Raw genomic sequence first — 20,116 nt, forward strand, 5'->3', positions numbered from 1 at the left:
AGAGATCGTTCGGAGGCTTCCAGGGGAAAACACCCCCTGGGGATCCAGCGACACCGGTTCGCCCTATTCCAGGAGGCGGTAAGGACCATTTCGGCAGTCGGCATTAATTAAAGAGGACCATCGTCCCCAAATCGATGATTTCCTTCCAACCCGCGTTTCCGTTGCGGTTTCCGATACCCCGATTTCCTTATCGGCGTATGCTCCGAAGTACTCCACCGTTGACGCGTATCACTATAACTCAAACAAGTCGAAAAAAAAAAAAAGGAAGCGAGTCGCAACTATTTCCCCCGAAAAGAGAAATAGGAAATGAGAGAAAATAAACACCTGTTCTCCTCCCTGAATTTGATTGCCTCCATCACGTTGATGTGCAAGGTGCATACGTGTACCATAGGTTCGTTATCAGCCGTCCATGTAAGAAGTCCAAACCTATCAGTAGGGAATGTCAAATGAAAAATGGAAGGAACGAGTCGGTGGGACTTTCGGGATTCCTCCCGTCCGTGAATTTATCCCGTCACGTCCAGGACGTGGGGAGGTTCCCTCCTGGGCTCGTCTCCGAGCGAGTTCTTGTTTACGAGAGGCCCGTGACGCAGACGCAAGCGATTCCGAGGGCTGCTCGTAGGCGGTTCGCGATTATAACGTCACATACCGGTTATAAGGTACACCTCGGGCACCCGGGATGGGTCCAGACCGGGAAAGCCGAACCGGGAAACCGGGAAACCGGGAAACGGGGGCCGAAGCGAGACGCGGGAGACGCAGACGTGGAGGGAGGACGGAATGTGCGGATTATCGCGCGGAATCCGCGCGCGCCTCTCCGCGGCGGAGGCGGCGCCGCGACGCCAGATAAGAACCGAGCCCGGCGTCACGTACCGCTTTCAGTGTGATGGTCCTCTCTCTCTCTCCACTCCTCATGCGCAATATACGAACCCTATTGCCGACGCGAGCGATATACCCTGGTATTGGGGCTCTCGGGATCGGGATGGCCCACCGAACGCGGCTGCACCGTACATGACCGGGTATCTTATGTACAAGCAAGGTGCTTCATATGCCCCCTATGTATACAGAATATTGCGCAGGTTGATGCGCCTGCGATATGAAAAATCATAAGCGAGGACCCATCGAACTTACGGTGCTGACGGGGGAGCAAGTAATTAGGGGTTGATGGATCCTGACTAGATCAAGCCATTGGATAGGGCGTTAAAAAAAAAAATTACAAGTGATTACCACTGGGGATATTAATTACGCAGAGGAGTTAGGATAAATATAACGGTGCGGGAAGTAGTACCTTGATTAGACATTTTTTCTATAATGGTGAAACGGTGCGAGAAAGATGCCCGAGGAGGGACGAAAGCGGCCCCCGTAGGGAGGGGCGGTTCACCCCCGAATCCAAGGCGCATCGTTTCGGGCCCAGGGGTGCAAGTGGGTTAAAAACCTCAGATCTGGCAGGGCAGGGCCGTAACTCAGTTTCGTTAACTCGGGTACCACTCCGGGGCGTAGGAAGCGGCGAGGGTTATGGCAGTCGAGATAGCGAGGCAAAGCGGGACTTCAGGGTGGCGCGGGGGCTGGCTCGAGGGGGTGGAAAGCAATCAGAACTTGGGCCATTGCTGGATATTACGTAGACGTGAGAGATGTCTCCTCAATCATATTAATTGCCGAGATAACCGTTGCTTCGACGGCAATACTCGCCGGCAACGCGAGCCTAAGTCAGCTACCCTGCTTACTTCCCGAGTCTTTGCATCGAGAAGGGCTGAAAGCCCTTCCAAGTCCTAGGACGTGCACGATGAGCAAAAACCAGCAAACCGACCAGGAATCCGTTTTTCATCGTCAACCTCGCCCCCCAAAGGGGTCTTAAACCGAGAATATTGCAAGAGACGTGTGGCTTCAGGCGCCATATTTGGCACAGGGTCATTAATATAGTGGGTACCAGGACAAGGGTGATCCTTTCCGCGGAAAATCCGCGTCTGAACCCTCCTTCCGCCTCGCGGAAAAATCACTGACGTATGCAAGCAACAGGTATTGCTTCTCCAGTGGGAAGACGATAACGACTTGGCCTCGCTGCTGACTCTTCAGAGACGCATGAGTGCCCTCATCGCGGGAAAGCGCGATCTTTCCCTAGTTTCCCCAGTTTCCCCAGATTCTCGAAGAAGAAGCCTGGGTGCTCCCCACGTCTCTGCACCCATGGAGAGCCTTGGATAAACCGGAAGTCGGTCCAGGACCTCGCGGAGTGACTCCGATTGACTCGTCGTCGGATACGGAGTACCCTGGTACAGAAGTGAGGTCCTTCCGAGGAGGTTCGGACGTCTTCTGAAAGCCTCTAGGAGATCCTTCACCTGGAACGAGACCATGGGGTGAAAAAACCTGGCGAAACGCAACTTAAGCGGGAACGGGTGTCTCGACAAAATGTCCCTACGTGCTCGGCTGACCGACTCAGCGTATATAAAACGAGCTGACCGACTCCTACGGCCGACAGATGAGTTTGCTCGAGTCTAGGGACCTGCAGGACCTGCGAGTCCTGCGAGATCAGCGGGTCCTCCGCAGGTGAACGCCCTCGCCAGTCTTCGGTCAACAGTGGAGGGCTTTTGGTTAATCGCCACCGTGTAGCTCTTCAGTCTGGCGGACACTTTGCCCGCAAACCTCGCAAACTGATGCCCGGACACGTCGAGAGCAAAATCTCCTGGAAGGACGATGAAGGAGGATGCTGCGCAACCTTGGAGGGGTGCGAAACCGACAGCGAAAACAGGCGCACGGTTTTATTACACCGATGACCGGACACATGGGGAGCAAAATCTCCTATGGAGGGCGATAATGCGCATCAGGGTCTTGGACCCCTGAAGGGGTGCGAAACCGACAGCGAAAAACAGGCGCACTGTTTTATCAAACCGATGACCGGACACATGGGGAGCAAAATCTCCTATGGGAGGACGATGATGCTGCGCATCGGGGTCTTGGACCCCTGGAGGGGTGCGAAACCGACAGCGAAAATCGGCGCTGGTGACATTTACCGGCGGAAAACAGGCGTATCGTTTTATTAGGCCGATCGCTGCCGGATAATCGGCGACAATCGAGTTTCACGGCCGTGATCGGCCGGCAGAGTGCAATGCCAAATGCACCTGCATATGCATGGCGCAATCTCGTATCCACATCCGCACCATGCCGGGCTCGATTCCCACCGCGGTGCATCATTACTCGTCATTACCCACCTATCAAATCGGTCAGCGCTAACTATCCGGGCATAACCTATCTCGGGCCCGACCCCATAACGCGGTCCGGCTTACCAAGGGACCATCTGCGATCCAGGAACCATGGAATCTTCCCAACCCCATTGGACCTTTCAAACGCCGAATTCGCCCTCTTCCTCGCGTAGACAATGCAAAATCGGATTCTTTCAGCTGAAAGGAACAATATTAATTTTTAACATTGAGCAACATGAAGACCACCAGCGATCTGGAAGCCGTTGCAATCGCTGAAATTGTCCTTTTTTTTTTGCACATAGACACGGCAAGCAGAGATTCTTCCAGTTGGAAAGAACGAGAGAAGTATTGCCTTTTAAAAATCCAACAATGGGGCTATGGAAATTATGGCGGCTCTATTATATACTATACTCCGTGTATGTATATATTAAAGGTTTATTTCAACGCGCGGGGAGGGTTGAAGAATTTTTGGTTAAATTGGGCAACCCGGTTAGAAGAACGGCGGCCCTCTTTCAGCGGGTCCGAAAAAAGGGAGCTCGACAAATGGCGCGCCTCTGCCCTGCGATGTCAGGGCCGCGTGCCGTTTTATATTTGGCGAGTGTATATAAATTAACAGGGTGCGTTCTCGCCGGCGGGCGTTGCGAATTAACGCCGGGGGCCGGTAAGTATGCGGTCGACACTTGGAATGGCGAAACCGGGGGCGACCCGAGCGGTGGACGTTTTTCCGCGGTAGCGGTGAATTTACAAGGGAATACCGTAGAGTTAAAAGAGGATTAATCGTTGCAATTTAATACCGCCTTATCAGATAGCGGAGGGTAAAGATATTTGGAGGAAAGAGAAAAATCCTGTACCACGAGGTAACCAGGTTTAGCGTCGTTGCTTGGGGGTTGATCGACAAGGAGTGTGGCTTGCTTCGCAGGGGTTCTAATGTCACAGAAAGGAATCGACAAAAAAGTGCGCACTTATAAAAAAATCAGTCATTGAAATTGAAATTGAAGATTTCATTGTCGGATAGGAGAGTTTCAAGATATCCGGGGAAGAAAGGCGGTCCTTGACCAGGACCTACCGCAACGTCTTCGGGGTTGGTCGGCAAGGGGTTCTAATGTCACGGAAGGGAACCGACAAAAAAGTGCGCACTTATAAAAAAATCAGCCATTGAAATTGAAATTGAAGATTTCATTGTCGGATAGGAGAGTTTCAAGATATCCGGGGAAGGAAGGCGGTCCTTGACCAGGACCTACCGCAACGTCTTCGGGGTTGGTCGGCAAGGGGTAAGGCTGGCTTCGCGGGGGTCCCAAAGTCGGAAAGAGAACCCGGGGCAGATTCGGCCCTAAGGTCAGTGCCGAGGCCCCGGAATGCATAATGCATCGCGAAGAGGGCCAGGTCGCAAAAAGGCGGAAGTCGGTGCCTCGGATCGGCATTTCCGCCCGGCCAGGCACGACCGGATGTTATTGGCAGCGGAGCTCGGCCATTACTCGGCATGATGGATGCCTGACAGGAACGCCGGGCGTCCTGGCTTGGCGGCAGTTATAGTAAGTAATGGCTTCACTCTGCGCCCTGAGAAACCCCGAGCCAAGCCCGACGCCCACCGACGTCGCCCCGTAATAACAACAAATCTTGCCTATATTAATTCCCTGACGGGCATAACTCTCGGTATATGGACGCTAACTCGGGAAAAATTGCGCGATGAAAACGTCGCGCACCCCGCGAGATACGGGGACGCACTCCACGCACCGACGCGGATATATGGCGGATATATCCCTCCGCGGGATGGCCGAGGTGACGACGGGAGAAACGCCGAAGCTTCTGACGCGAAGGAAGATGCCGCGGCCGAAAAATCGCAATACAACACCTATCAATGATAAGAAAAATCCCGCCAATCAGTAATAATCCCACCATCGATGATAAAGAAAGATTAATCGGGACTCCTCCACCCTTCCCACTCGGAAGCTCTCTTCCGGTGTACCGGAAGTAGATGCGTCGGTGCGTCCCCAATCCCTACTCGGTGCTCGTCGGGCAATTATTGTTAGGATAATCTGCGCCGAGCCTACCGGGACTGTTTAAATTAGAGAGAGATGCGCCCGCGAACATCATTGCCGAGGCCGTGCCTATCTGCCTTCCCGCCCTCCCCTTAAATCATTGATTGTTGCATTATCTGTTATTGGCAATGCAATTAACCGTTTACGGTAAAACAACCCGCGCCCAGTTGCGGAGAGCCGGCCAGGGCGGAGAGAGCCGGTTGTACGGCGGCATAACATAAAGGCCGACTCGCAACGCGGCCGGTTGCGAGCCAAAAGGGGGCAGATACGCGCGTGGAGGCGCCGAGAGAGAGATAGAAAATTGATTTGTTGTACATGAGCGTCCTGTACAACCCTCCGGATCCCGATTCCCAAATCCCGAATCCGCGACGGCATCGCCGCGGTAGGATTATACCGGACGCGATCCGCAAATGCCCGCCGCGCCCTCGCTATTCCGCAACCACGATCAGGTGCAATTCCAATCAGGTTAATAATTGTTACCCCGATATGATCGCAACCGGTGTTATTAGGTTTGTTAAGGCTAATAAGGGTCCAAGAGAGAATCGGAACCAAGGTGGTTCCTGGTTCCTTTGCAAAGTCCAAGACGTAACCTGCAAGTGCGGGAACGAGGTGGAACCAGGATTTCGTCTAATTGTCCCGGTAATTAGGTGAGTAAATGAAAGTGCACCTGCCACTCGATGGGTCCAAACTTCCCCTAGGTGAGAAGGCAACCCACCGTGTGTTGGGGCAGGTCACGCTTGGCGCAATTAACGCGCACGATGGTCCTAGGGATTTTCTCCCTTTTGCGGGGACCCTACCTAGCCAGGGGAAAAATGAAAAAGCCGCGAACTGCGGAGAAGAATCGAAGACCCTGTTGGCAATTGGCTCTTGCGTTGGCGTACTTGGAAACCGCATTACCCTGGGCTGCGTAGCGTGCGCCTAATAGGAGTTAGCGATACTTAATAAGTGGTAAAAGCGCGTCCTGGTAATTAGGCGTCTAATAACGCCTTAAGGCCAATAAGATGCTTTCCACTGGAACGATAACAGCGTCGGGGCAATTATCCTGGGGCAGTACGTATGGGGGGGCTCCTTGAGATCCGGCAATTAATGCAACTCGGGAACACGTGCAACCTGGAAAATTGTTCCAAACAATTAATGGGTGCCCCTAGTGTCCTGACCGGTGCACCGTACAAAATGTACTTACCGGCTCGAGGACATTAGTGATAAGCAAACGCAATATCAAGACTTTCGTGCGACGGGAAAACATGTTGGCAGATTCAAAGAAACATGCATTGCGCACGACATTCTGCGATCGGATGCATCCAAGGAACAACTAATGAACAAAATTTGTTTAAATCAACGTGGATTTTTTTTTCTCAACGAAACTATCGTTTCTTGCTGTTATATATTAGTCAGGCAGCAATGTACATTTTTTTTCCTGACCACTAATATTTTTTCCCAGGATGGTTTTCACCAGAATTATCGTCATCTTGGCGTTGCATTTATGGTTTTGAACTTTCTTCAAGGACCAGGACCAAAATTGCAAGACCAAACATTGCAAGACCAAGATCAAGATTTCCCTCGTCACTGCTCGAGATCGAAACCTCGGAAGCCAACGAGATAGCTGCCAATGGCTAACGAGTTTCAACGAAGGAACGAACCGAAAAGAACTCGTCGCCGAGTACCGAGGATTTTTCTAGTTGAACGGCATGAATATGGAGCAGTCCTGTAATGCCCTCTCCAAGGCCCGCTACGAGGTGCGCCTTGGGTTCCTCGTCGAGGCTTTCGGCATAAGTCCTCGTTATGATTCAGCGCTTTAAGCCGCTCCCGGGCCGTTCGTGTTTCCCTTACTAATTCCTCGCGAGTTCCGCCTCGTCCATTTCCAAGGTGCAGCAAACGCGGCCTCTGTGACACGTCCGGAGACGCAGCTGACAAGGACGCCGGGTCCAGGAAGCGCCTCCACCGCGAAGTCTTTAAGGCGAGCCGTAGATCTGAGAAGAAAGGGACGGAGGTTATCGCATTTCCGATGAAGCTCAGAACGGAAGGAAAGGACCTAATGGCGGCCATCTTTGTTGGCGTCCTCGCGCACATTGAACGGAGATAAATATAATAAAAACACAGGGTGATTGTTCTTGCCATTTAAAATTGACCACGTTCTTAAGAGGGTGTTCGTGCCCATTTTATCGTACACCCCAACGTCACGCGATGATATACAATTATGTACATTTAATCGTTCGCGAGGAGGACATCGCGTTGGGTGCGTGGCAAGATGGCCGCCATGGTTCCTTCCTCTTGGTCTCGAGGGTAAGTTCTTGCAGAATCTAATTTTATGCCATGGGACATATTTCAAGGTATAAGAAACATAGTTTTCCGTGCGGAGGCTAAACGTACTCGGCAAGAAACACCCGTTTGGAGAAAAACGGCGTCCCTCCGGAGGAGGGCAAGAATCCGGAGATTCTTCCCGAGCTCGCGGAGTCGGCGAGGATCGACGGGGTGGCGGGTTCCACCGGGTTCCACCGGGTTCCCCGAAACCCGGGGGGCGAAGGGACAGGTTCGCCTTGGGGCGCGGAGACACCAGGATATCGGCGCCGCTGCCAGGGGTATCCATTAGGGACAGAAGTATTCGCTCGCGAGATATATCGACGTCGCCTGGCGGGATTTATAGCGACAGGGCCGCTTGAAGGGATTGTAAATCCCCGTTTGAGGATCGCTGATACCAAGTTTTATGTGGGACATTAGTTGGGCGGGGCGTGGCTGGATGGTGCCGAGTCGAGAATAGCGGCTAGAGTTGCCGGGCGCAATAAATTAGCCCGAAATGAAAGACAAATCGCCTCGGAGCTGTCCGCCCGCCCGACGTGATAGAAGCGCGCCGGCCGGAGCTGATGCCGGCTGCCGCCACGGCGGATCCCAAGGGTGGGAACGAAGACCGAGTCCCCGCTTCCGCTCGGCTTCGGCTCCTCCTTTTCCTCCTCCAGGACCTCTTCTCCCGCGACTCGGACCCCGACTCGGCCTGATGGACGTCTGTCGACCCACCGGGGACCTGGCCGCGCTTACGCCCACTCCTCCACCCGCTGAAGACCCTCCGGAAGGGTGGTCGTCTCCTCTTCGCGGGTGGACGCGCCGCCCGTTTCCCGCCCGCCGATCGTTCCCCGGCATCTGGGGAATGATTCCGGTGAAATATGAGGGATGTTCCCCGGACCCCGGGGAACCCTGGGCCCTCTTGGCCGTGCTTATCAAGGGATGCCGAGGGAGAGATTCGATGGGTTACGGCATCTACCGTGGAAATTGTTAGCTTCGGGAAAGAGTGGTTTGCATGACCCAGGGATCACAAGATTGGTTCCCTGTTCTGGTCCAATCATCGGAGGGAAAATTTAATGGTCTTATGTTTTGCTTCCAATTATCAAGGGCTTTAATTTCAGGAGACTCGATAGGTTCCAAGATCTTGCCCGGAAACCAGGAGTTTCCCAAAATCCGAGTAGTTCCCCCGTCCTAGGGACATCTCGAGATCCAGGGTCCCTGAACATCCAGATAGCCCGAGTCCTGCGAAACGCGCCGAATTTCTGAAGGAACCTAGCCGAAACCAGCCAGCAGGGAAATCTCCTAGAAGATGGGATCGATATCGGCGAGGTGGCGAAGGGCGGATATCTGAAGTCGAGAGACGGAGAGAAACGACAAAGGACCTCGGTTAAGTACCAGCCGCAAACGCGGGCCCTAAGGCGTCAGGAGTCAGGACCTGACGTCTCATCTACAAAGCTTAGAGAGACGTCAATTAATTAACCGGGAACCTTCTACGGGAGTTTGGTAAACTACCAGCCGGTGGTTCCCCGAGCCTTGTGGCCTGCAAGTGCCAGGTGCTGATTGAATCCCACGTAATAACCCGGAATAGGAACTAGACGAATCCAGGACCCGTCCAAAGCGACCGGATGTCCGATACGAGATGTATCAATTAATTAACCGAGCAACTCGCAGCTTTGACCAACTCGCTCGTCCCTGCTCCGATTTTATGAACGCCCAAGGGAGCCGCCATCGGTTCCCGGACTCGAAAGTGTAACACATAGACGGAAATGCGTGGATCCCCCCCGTGGTCCCCATAAACCAAGATTGGCCCTGCTTATCCGTGCCACTCTAATTTCCCTTACTACCCCCAGCAGCTCGTCCGATACGTCAGGCACCTTCGGAGATTGCGGAGACGCCGAGGCACGTTGTCGTCGTCCCGACGATACAATCGGCGAAGTTTCCCGCGGCGGGCGGTAAAGCTTTATGTATATTACTCGGCCGAGCAATGATAGTGGCCGTACGTGAGTTTTCCGTCAAAGCTGCTCCTTTCGGCGCTCCGGGGAGGGGATGTAAGAGGGGGTTGCAAGAGGCAGCTTGCGGCGTCTCTGTACCCCTTAGCTTCGTTAAACGCAGGTTACGCATCTACCTAGTTATAAAGTTAAAGACAGGTTACTTCAAATCGATTTACACCGCCAGGGTATGATATGAAATATTTTACATATTTCAAATCGAGTTAAAGGAGAGAATATTGGAAGTGAAGGTTTGTTACGTTTTCCGAGTCCGTATCGAGCATAACTCGATTTTCTCCGTTTCGATCCTCCGCAAGCTGGAAGAGGGGCTTGCCAGAGGGGAGCGCGAGGTTCCCCAAGCGGCCGCACCTAAGTGGGGGCGCTGCACCTGCCGACGCATGCGCGCGCGCTACGGTCGAGACCGCGAGGACTCGGGCGCGCGCTAATTTTGCAAAAAGCCGGCGTTCCTGCCAGGAGAATAACTCACGCCCGCCTAGACGGCCACTGTTGGCGAGTGTCTGTGGCAAAATGAACGTTTTAATTCCCCCCCATAAAAGCCAACGACAAATCAAACTCTGACATGATTAACTGGCGGGCATAAATATCGGTATCAATGCAACCTGCACGCAATGACGCGTCGCACCAAGCACGTCCAATGGCCGGCCCTCTCGCGTCTGTATAAATAACATCCGACGGACGTACCCCAGATGTTTCGATATTATATACGCTCCGAATTAGCGGATCGCCATTAGAGGGAGAGGGAAAGAGGAGCCGGTCGAGGCGCGCGATCGGCTTTCCAACATGGCCGCCGATTGTATGCTAATGCGCTCCGCTTCTTCGATCGCCCGTATACGCGATTAAAGGAGGATCCTTAGCGCTCGCGCCGTGACATCTTGAACTTTCACGTTTCGCCGTATTTCTTCCCAGGGACTCGTGGGATGCAAGATCCGAGATGAAACCTGATTGACCGGGTTGAAGTTACCAGGTGACGAGATGATCGAGTCCTCTCTGCAAGAGCGCCGGCTTCGCGCCGCTACCGTCGCGCCATCTGCCAGAAGAACGACGGAACCCACTCTCGGCGGGTCGATATAGGAGAGCTCTACTATCTCCTGGCAGACTTTGGATATCAGGGAAGATCAATGGAGGATAAATCGAAGACGCTCAAGGATAATCGCGGAAAGTCGTGCGGAACGATTCCGGAATAACACCCCAAATCCTGATCTAAACCTCGACGTTCCTTCGGGGACGCGTATAATTCAACTGGTCTGTAAATAAATTTGTAGGAATTTCAATTTACACCCAAAGCCCTCTGCAATGGCAGTCGGAATATGGGAAAAGATAGAGTAACAAGATAATGCCCGAATATTAGTCAATAGCGGTTTAAACGGTGGTTCCTTTAGAGTTTAACCCGACAAGTAGATACGCGAAAGTCACCGTCTCGGTCCTCGTATTTACCGGCGCAATTAATTCTACGTACTTGAACCCGGCGTAAGGGTCGGAATTTAAGGCGATCCTTAAAAGTTAAAAAGTTTCCGGTACACGTAAGAAAGTGGGTTACGGCAACAGGTGGGCACTAAAGTAAATATTCGCACATTACGGTCACTCGGCGGGCACGAAAGTATTTACGCACTTTAATTCATCCGCTTTAAAGAGTCGCCGGAGAGGGAACCGGAAGTTACGGTTTTCGTTCGCCACAGGCCAGCCCGAAGTTCCGGGCGCGATGCCGATTTAACGTACCGATTAACTCGCTCAAAGACTTCGGTAATCCCTTTCGCGGAGATCGCTCGATAGCTCCGAAGCAACGTCTTCGGATGTTAACGCAGGATCGTTCGGTTTCCCTAGCCCTGCGAGGCGAACAGTTGGAAACATAAATTAACCACAAAGGGCATTATCAACCTATATTGCCATAATTTATGGGCGCTAATTAAAGGGTTTAAGGAGGATCTCGGAGCTGATTTGCGCTCCACCGAGCTGAGTGAGCAAAGTTTAAACGACGAAGGCTCATTAAGATATGAACCGAACTAACGGCCTGGTGGTACGCATCCGAAGTAGCGGACACGTTCAGGCACCTCCAGACACGTTCGAAGGGGTCCTGGAAACCCGTTTTCCAAAAAGAAAACCCTCCACTCCCTGAAAAACGAAAAAAGAGAGGCTCTAATCAATCCCTTCATCCCGACCGGAGTGATCATTAAATTCAAATCCAGCCCGATTCCCGGAGTAACTTTCTTAAGGCGGTAGTGCCCTGTGATAGCGGTTGAAAAAATTAAAAAATATACTATTTAATAAATTGCCTCTGTAATATGTCTAGAATATGTATTAGAAAGACCTCCAGTAGATGAAGAAGTGTCAATGGAAGTTTAAACGAATCGAGAGTCAGATCGATCGAAGAGATCGAGAGGTCCTCAATGGTCGGGGTTCGGCCAGGCCGACAAAGGAAATGTTAAACGGCGCCTTCGGCGACAGTTTGGCTCATGGCGGCGGGTCAAAAGAGAGTAACTAAATATTAAAGACAAGGGAACTTGGCCGTTTGGTTGCCAGCCGTCATTAACGGGTACTTAGGAGACGCGCGACCACGGCTGAGTAGACGACGCGAGTCTCGCACCTGCGTGCACCATTAAACCTACTATTAAATATTACCGCAAACTTTTACGAGGCCATAATACGCTCAACGGCTCGTAGGGATGTCACCGAGCAGGCGTGTGGTCTTGCGAGGAGACAAAAACCCAAAAGGGACGCATCCTCCCTCGTCAGGTTCGAATCCCACCTCCCGAATTTATACGCATGGTTTACCCTACGCACATTCGACTTACATCTCTAGATACCCATAAGTTCGTGCCGTTTCAATATTCTAATTTGTACCGGATGTTTGTCACCAACGGAGAGACAAAAAAACTGCCTTGAACGATGAAGGGAAATATATTATTAATCGATATCGGTAAATACCACGCCTTAAAATAAATTACTTTTTAATACGAAGGAAGCGGCATGAACTTACGTGGCAATAGTTGTCTACTGTATATTTTTTGGAATTTTGATACGTGTATCTATCAAAGAGCCTTTAACGATACTCGCGGGGGCATATTAGCTAGTGATCGCGATCGGAGGATCCGTCAGTATCGGATAAGGACAGAGGGCGGTGTTTCGGGTGTCCCTTTGGCAGGAAAATGGCAGCTCGGGAGAGATAGAGACGCGACTACCCCTCTCGTTACTTGGACTCTAACGTTCGATAAGCCGTTCCCCCAGGGCTCGCACAAAGGCCTAATTACCCATAAATTCTCTGATTTACGGCGGTCTAGAAATGTAAATATGAAATATGAAAATGAGGATGGGAGTAATAAAAGTGATGTACGAGGCTCCGTAGGGTCGTTCATGAAGGCGTCCATCATTGGCGTGACAGGCTTCTTTGTCTGGCGGCGGCGGCCGAAAGCCATTTCGCTCTCTTCTCACTCGGCGACGCGACGCCGTCTCGATTCTCATGCGAACCGGCCTGCTCTGTAGACAGCCTAGCATGATCTACGGCCCTCGTCTCAACACTCGAGGACAAACTTTTCCCCGGGAAATGTTGACCCAGCGCCCGACCACTTGACCCCCCAGAAGACGAGGAACCACCACGACGCTTCCGGGACACCCAAAAAACGACGTAAAACAATGTAAACCATGCCACCCTTGTAACCTCCACGAAATAAAACCATACCCAAGCGACCGTCTTAAAATTATTCCCACCGTTTAGTGCGTCCGAATCTTGGATGAAGTTCTTCTTGCGAAACTCATTATTACGTGTATAGAGGTTAGGAGACGGTAATGAAGGATTCGCTCTCAGCGATGCCGAAGCTGCGAGAACCCATGTACTCTGCCATGACGACTTGGGCGATGGTGTACTGGGTATTTGGACGTAGAGGTTGGTTTCTTATAAACCCATAAAGTCCCAGAGACTCTCTCCCATCGCCGATGGTGATGTTCAAGGGTTCGTCAAGCTCCTCCTAATGAGGAGACAAAGAACCATCACCCAGCATTTCCGGAGAGGAATGTAAACTGATTATAAATGTAGGATTACATTTACGGAGATAATAAGTCATCATTAAATTTCTTTAAGATAGACTCACGGCGTTTAAGGTCAATGCGACGAATCCGTCCTTTCCCACTTCCTCCTTAACTTCCGCCAAGATTGGATTGGTCTCTACGCTGGAGCTCCCATCGTGTCCGCAGACCATCACAAAATACATCCTAACGCAAAATTAAATCTAAGCTCCTTTTAAAAATTCGTTTGAAAATTTACTTGAACCCGCAGGTTGTACTTCCTGGGTATCAAAAGCATTATTCTCGACTTGATTTAAATCTGGGCCACTGAGGGTTAATTCTCTTGGGTTAGGTGAACGTAATTACCAAATTGGACCTCCAGTGTAGAAAATAGCGGGAGTCAGCATCACATCCACAGTAGTGTTCGAAATTGACTCGTGGATGACCAATGGCGGTGCTGCCAGTCTTGGAACCCTAGGTTTCGTGTGAACGGTCATGGATGCCGGTTTACTTGGTACTCTCGTGACCGAGACCACTTTGATAAAATACTCGGAAGCAGGCCAGAGTCCTTTGACCTCGAAAGGGAAGCGGAATAAGAGAATCCTTAAACTTCCAGTACATCCAAACGCTAAGCATATTTTCCAGTGAACAGTACCTGAGCACGATAGGACGCATTCTCCTTAAACACCTGAACATTCCCCGATACCTCTTCGTCGCAACACATGTCGGAATCGAAGGAATCAACATGCTCGGTAGAAATCCTGAAGGACCTCAAGATCCCGTTCGTCATATTCGGGTGGCCCCATTCGATCACGACTCTATCCTCGGTTTTCCGAATTAACCTTACGAAGGACGGCGGATCAGGAACTAGAAAACACGAGGATGAGGAAAAATCGAGAGACTATTCCGTTCCACCAGAAGAGATGCTCAATACGTACCACCCTCAATAGTCGTTACGGTAAGATTGGTTGGAGGACCATCTTCCCCAACGAGGCTACTGAAAGGCATCACCTAAAATACACATGACTTTAACGATCTTCCTTCATTTACAACATGATGAAGAGATATTTGAGCAAAAGTGATATACGATGATGGTGTAAGTCGTGTTGGGCCCGAGACCGTCAATCTCGTGGCAAGTGTACGACTCCCAAGCTGTACAGGAAGAAGTCTCGACTCGTTGGGCGAACAGCACCTGATCCTCGAAAAAAGTCCGTATATTGGCAGAGTCAATTGGTCCATGAAGGTACTTGGGATTCCTCCACCTCAAGCCCACCATGGTCTCGCCACGCTTATAGGCAACCAGGTCCTTCACGGGATCAGGAACTAGAATTCCAAGATGTCTAAGTGAGCGAGTGGTTCTTCAGCGCTTCATCGTGGGTAGAAGAGGAAATCACCTTTGGGTCTGGTCCGGACAGACAGGCTGAAGACTGAGAGGTTCCTCCAAGGTGTCCTATCGGAGCTGTTGGTCACCAGAGCGATCTCGATCCTGAAGAGCGTGTAGCTCGGTAGCATCGTAAAGTTTACAGAGGTCGAGTTGATGAAGACCACATTGGTCTGATCGACGCTTGCAGTGTCCTGCATTTGGAGATATTTCGGGTCCCTTGCTATGCGATGCCGATATCCCAGGATCGGTCCATGCTGGGAGGAACACTTCTCCGGAGGTAGCCACCAGACTGCGATCCAAGAATTGCCAGCCATCGGGGGTTTCTTGGGGTTCATCCTAGGAGCCGCTTCAGAAGCTGCGGAAAGACCAGACCCGGTACTTCTATCTCACCATTGTTCCTCTCGTTAATCAACCCTTACGAGCGGTCAAGGTCTGAGCATCCAGGGAAGAGAAGTCCCCGATCTCGCCGGTATAGACCGCGACCTTAATCCTGTATCTGGAATAAGGCTGCAGACTTTGAAGAGTCAAGTAGGTCTCGCTGATCTCCAGGGTTCCGTTGTCAGGGCAGTTGAAACTTTGACACGCAAGACGGCGAACGCACTGAAATGATACGATTCATATCAGCAAATTATCTAAATTCGCTGATCCAAGCAGCATCCCTACCATGTATACCACGACGAAGTGTCTGACCACATCTCTGGGTACCTCCTTGGGAAAGTTCCACTTCAAAGTCAGACTCCTCGCTTTCGCTTCGACGATCTCCAAATCCCTCACGACAGAAGGCTCTACAGTTAAGTTCCGGTTATTTCAGTGCATCCATGATTTTAAAAGCAATTAATTCTGGTACCTGAACCCCGAGTTTTGGCAGGGATCTCCAGCCTGAACCTCGGATTCCGGAGTCCACCAGTCACCGCCTGTTCAACTTGCACGAGGAAGTTCGTATAAGGTCGAAGGGCTGTGAAGGTAACAGGTGGATGCGTGACGTTACCCTCGATCACCAGAACCATCTCCCCGGGAGACTTTTCCATGTACAGCCAATAGTGGTAGTACAGAGGAAAGCCGTGCAGCATCCTGCAATCTGGAACCGGCTTCCACGTGATCTCCACGCTGGTGGACGTCCGAGATACGATGGGCTCCTCCGCAGGTGCAGGTGCAGCCTCGGGAGCTGGACACTCGAAACATGGTCACCAAGCTAAAGTATCCGAATAACCAAAACTGCTGCAATGATCGAGCTATACAAAGGATCTATAAAGCCCAGACTTATTGGGTGTGCCTATGTCCAGTGACTTAAAGACTCCTGCAGGAGTCGAGTCCTAACCAGCGAAAGGCGTCGCCGCCTTGATCCTGGTCCATGGGCCTGGTTCTACGGTAACTGCAGCTACTCTGATGCTGTACTGAGCATGAGGATGCAGTCCTGATACGTTGCAACTAGTATGAGGAGTTTCCAGACGCCCTGCAGACTCCCTACACGTAACGTTTGGGTCGCAGGCAAGATACCTCAGGCACTGAAAGTACAATTTCGCCTCCAGCAGTTTTATGTTTACCTTTCGATGCCATTTAACGTACCTCGAACTCTACTGCGTAGAATTTGATTTTTCCAAAGGTCGATCTAGGCTCTCTCCAAAAAACTTGAAGCTCCGTCGGGCTCACCTGGGCAGAGCTCAGTCTGATCACTCTAGTCGGTGCTTGAAGTAACGAAAAGCTCTTAGAAAATAATCTCAACGAGGTAACGACATTGGCTAACACATTACAAGACTAAAAAGTCAGACTTTGCATTCTAAGATGATCGAGTAGCGATAGAAGTACTTTGTACCTCCCTGGATCGTCTTAACAGTAGTCGCCTCGGACGCTATCGACATTCCGTGAGTTGTTACAGCCTGCACTTGTACAGAGTACTGAAAGAACGGACTTCGATTCGGAACGGAGATCTTGTTGCTGCTGGTGACGTTGTACAAATAACGCCTCCATTCTTCCCACAAGTAGACCCGGAAATGCAGCAGACTACACGCAGTGAAGTCGTTCGGATCGTACTACGGACGAAGAAACACCACACGTATCGGGAAGATACTTTAACGAGGTCTAAAAGGTGTTACCCTTACTTGCCATTCGACCTCGAACTCGTCACGCGTCTTCCAGGTCGCCTTGACTTCGTAAATCGGATCTGTCGGCACTGGAGATCCCAGAAGTTAGACCAAAGAACCCTGAAGGAGCCTAGGACTGATTATCAAGACCGTTGGACCCTACTTATGTACCTTGGCAAGTCGTCGTCACTGATACCGAGGGGACCACGGAGTCATTGCTGAAATGGCTGCCGTCGTTGTCCAGGAGGATAATCCTCAACAAGTACGTCGTGCCTGGACGAAGCTCTTCGACGAAGCCATTAACAGGATTCGCAGAGTGGTCCAGAAGAACCGGGGTCCTGTTCTCCCAGGTCGCGGAGTTCTCTTCCTAAAAATTCCGACACTTCGTTCTCACTCTGAAGTGCATTGAGAAAAGGTGCAATCTTATCTTCCGACCTTCACTTGGACATGGTAAAATCTAGGCTCGCCGGAACCAGCAGTGTTCTCCGGTCCCGCAAGAAAGGCGAAGGCGACTCTTTTGGCGGAGACCTCGGAGATCACGGGCGGATGCAAAAGGTAGCTGTAGGCTGCAACGCGTCGACTTGTGGTCGTCACAACGCTTTTTCGTCGTTCTAGGTCACTTACTTGAGTTGCAGAGAGGTGGAAAGTAGCCCTGGGAGCAACCCTCGGGACACAAGCCTGTGAAGATGTCGCAGGATGCACCGCTGCTGCAACGGCCGCACATGAAGCCGCAGTTTGGGCCGTACCAGCCAGGAGTGCATTCTGTTTCAAAAACCAATTCTGATTATTGATCTGGCTTCCAGATTCGCAATTCTAGGCCGACACGAACCCGAGTCGCAGGTCGAGCCGGTGTACCCAGTCACGCAGTTGCATCCCAGAATTGGCACGCAAAGCACCAGTCCCTTGCAGCCATCTTTGCGTCCTGAACATTGGCCCAGACAGTCGCGACCGAATGAGTTGGCTCCGCACCCTTTACAATTTCCATGCAATTTTATTATTAATGACATTACTTCATACTACCCAGGCAGTTTAAGGGCACCTACCTTCTTCGCAAGTGTCGCCGACAAAACCCGGAGGACAAGCGCACTGACCAGTAGCGGCCTCGCATTCTCCTCCATGCAGACACGGAGAACAAGACATCGCCAGCCCTGAAATTCCAACATCCACCGAAAGATTCCCTCCTTAGAAAGGATTATCCAAAGCGTCGAGAATCTATTCCATACCCTTTCTATCGCCGTATACAGTCGGGACGTCACAAGTAAACGATTTATCGCGGTCGAGCGAGATCGTGGTCACGGCAATCTCCTCTTCATCTAAAAGAAGATCCAGGGAAGTCGAATAATTAATAATCGATTACAATTGCATGCTGATTACGTACCATCGGGGTTGCAACCCATCAACCCGTGAAGCGCAACCGTTGCGAAAGGGTTCCCCTTCAGGCCCTCGATCAGGATCTGGATGTCCATTTTGTCAGAGTCGGAGGGAATGTCGTGCCTCAGTCGCTGCAGGATCCATTTTTTCTGCGGAGAAGAGGACATGCTCGGAACAGCCGAATCGAATTATATGTCGGGTTTACTTTCCACGAGGACGTACGTTGTCCCAAACGTTACTGAAAACTTGGCCCAACAGCGTGGAGGAGCCATCATGGCGTCGTGCGGAGACTTTAATGCCTGACCCGGGAACCAAGTCCATGTACGCGAAGAAGGAGACGCAGACTTTATAGGCGTTGTCCATAGCCAGGATGGGACTCTTCAGCACCCCACTGATGCCGACCAGCGACCAAACACGACCATCTTGAAAAGAAACTCAGTTAAATCGCAATGATCGTGGTCCTCGTCGGACTCTAGATCACACGAAACAAATGAGATCCTTCACCCAGATACAACAACCAATCGCGTTCTATCTCGGAAGTGCTGACTGCGATGTACTTCACCCTCAATGGACTGGGATCCAGTTGAGTAAAAAGAGCCGAGGTCGAATCGTTCCTCCAGAGCTGAAGTTTACCTCCGGTGGTGTCCAGCTGAAACATGGCGTCCTCCTCGGCAACCCATCTCTAGAAACGGAATCCGGGGATGTGTTTTAAGGAAAAGAACTACTTAATGCGATGGCTCGAGGTCTTACGATGTAGATGTTCCCGATGCTGTGGCACTTCTTCATCCCGATTCCAGGACCGAGGTCGATCTCGTGCACGTATTGCCGACCTCGGCCGCACTTCTGGATGCTACTCGTCTGATGAGTCAAGTACAATTTGTTGTGGACTACATCCACGACGTACATCTCACCGGAATTGAGGTCGGCCTCTGTCAGCAGGATCACCCTTGCCGTCCCTCTGGTGGAGGTCTTCAAGGAGAAATTAAATCGCGGGCGAAATAAGGGGACCAACTGAGAGACCAGGACTCCGTTGGTGTGGATGCTCACGGTCTCTGGGAATAATAGAATTATAGCCTGTGCCTTCTAAAAGTTATCATCCCCTAATAAAAGATATCTCCAAAAAACTAAATTATAGTTTAGAATACCGTGGTGCAGCCTTAATGGGGGTAGATTCAGTTCTGCACCCCCCGTGATCTCCCAGCCCTGAGAGGTCCAGGGGCAGTTGGGTCTCAGTCCGATCTGACAACTCGGCACCGTAAGGCCCACTTCTGGTTCTGAATAAATACACGAACTTGCAAATTGGAAACTATCAAATTCGGATGAAAACCCACCAAAAATCGAGCCATTTGGTGCGATAAACGGCAACCCTAGCGCGTTGGTCCTGGCGTGGCATTCGACCGATGTCGAATTCTGGAATTCGTTTCCTCCCCGATAAATCGTCGTCACGTCCAAACTTCTGCATGCCCAGAACACTATAACAAAGGCACCGCTTCTAAGTACAGTCCCACGGTCTCGGAAATTGTAAAAATTAAATATATACCGATGCACTGCACGATCCAGAAAAGTGATCGTCCGGACCAAGAATCCATTCTACTGAAGAATGGTTCCGACTTATTACGGAATTTATGAACCTCGTTTGTATGATCGAGTACTGTTTTATGTACTGTTCGGTGCACAAAGAGTGTTTTCCTGAAGCATTATTGTATCCAGAAACTAGGCCTCATTGTCTTCCTGCCCTCGATCGTTCCATGCGCTCTAAGAAGGAAAACGC

General features: G+C 51.2%; 1 protein-coding gene across 1 annotated transcript; it reads right to left on the minus strand.

Annotated features, from left to right (window-relative positions):
* Window positions 1-12,911: 12,911 nt before the first annotated feature.
* On the minus strand, window positions 12,912-19,934 carry LOC105700762 (protein sidekick-1-like). The gene is made up of 27 exons (XM_012426915.2): window positions 19,886-19,934; window positions 19,677-19,817; window positions 19,491-19,619; window positions 19,096-19,397; window positions 18,850-19,027; window positions 18,568-18,767; window positions 18,353-18,494; window positions 18,198-18,287; window positions 18,018-18,152; window positions 17,804-17,944; window positions 17,599-17,736; window positions 17,410-17,540; window positions 17,146-17,341; window positions 16,993-17,063; window positions 16,707-16,923; window positions 16,460-16,578; window positions 16,212-16,398; window positions 15,741-16,058; window positions 15,557-15,678; window positions 15,313-15,493; window positions 14,904-15,248; window positions 14,597-14,832; window positions 14,448-14,520; window positions 14,165-14,376; window positions 13,876-14,084; window positions 13,596-13,716; window positions 12,912-13,472 (listed from the first exon to the last, which is right to left on the minus strand). Exons 1-27 carry the CDS (start codon window positions 19,932-19,934, stop codon window positions 13,281-13,283), a joined length of 4,575 nt encoding a protein of 1,524 aa, XP_012282338.2. The 3' UTR covers window positions 12,912-13,280.
* Between the last annotated feature and the right edge of the window lie 182 nt (window positions 19,935-20,116).

This window comes from Orussus abietinus, unplaced genomic scaffold (assembly GCF_000612105.2).
Source record: "Orussus abietinus isolate OABI.00-Male unplaced genomic scaffold, Oabi_2.0 scaffold9, whole genome shotgun sequence".
In the NCBI taxonomy this organism is placed as follows: domain Eukaryota; kingdom Metazoa; phylum Arthropoda; class Insecta; order Hymenoptera; family Orussidae; genus Orussus; species Orussus abietinus.

Coding starts and splice junctions, on each gene's coding strand:
- LOC105700762 (XM_012426915.2), bottom strand. CDS start 19,934: ATGGATTCTTGGTCCGGACGATCACTTTTCTGGATCGTGCAGTGCATC. Junction 18,288..18,352: donor GATGGGTTGCAACCCCGATG/GTACGTAATCAG, acceptor ATCTTCTTTTAG/ATGAAGAGGAGATTGCCGTG. Junction 16,059..16,211: donor GGCGGCGACGCCTTTCGCTG/GTTAGGACTCGA, acceptor TCGAGTGTCCAG/CTCCCGAGGCTGCACCTGCA.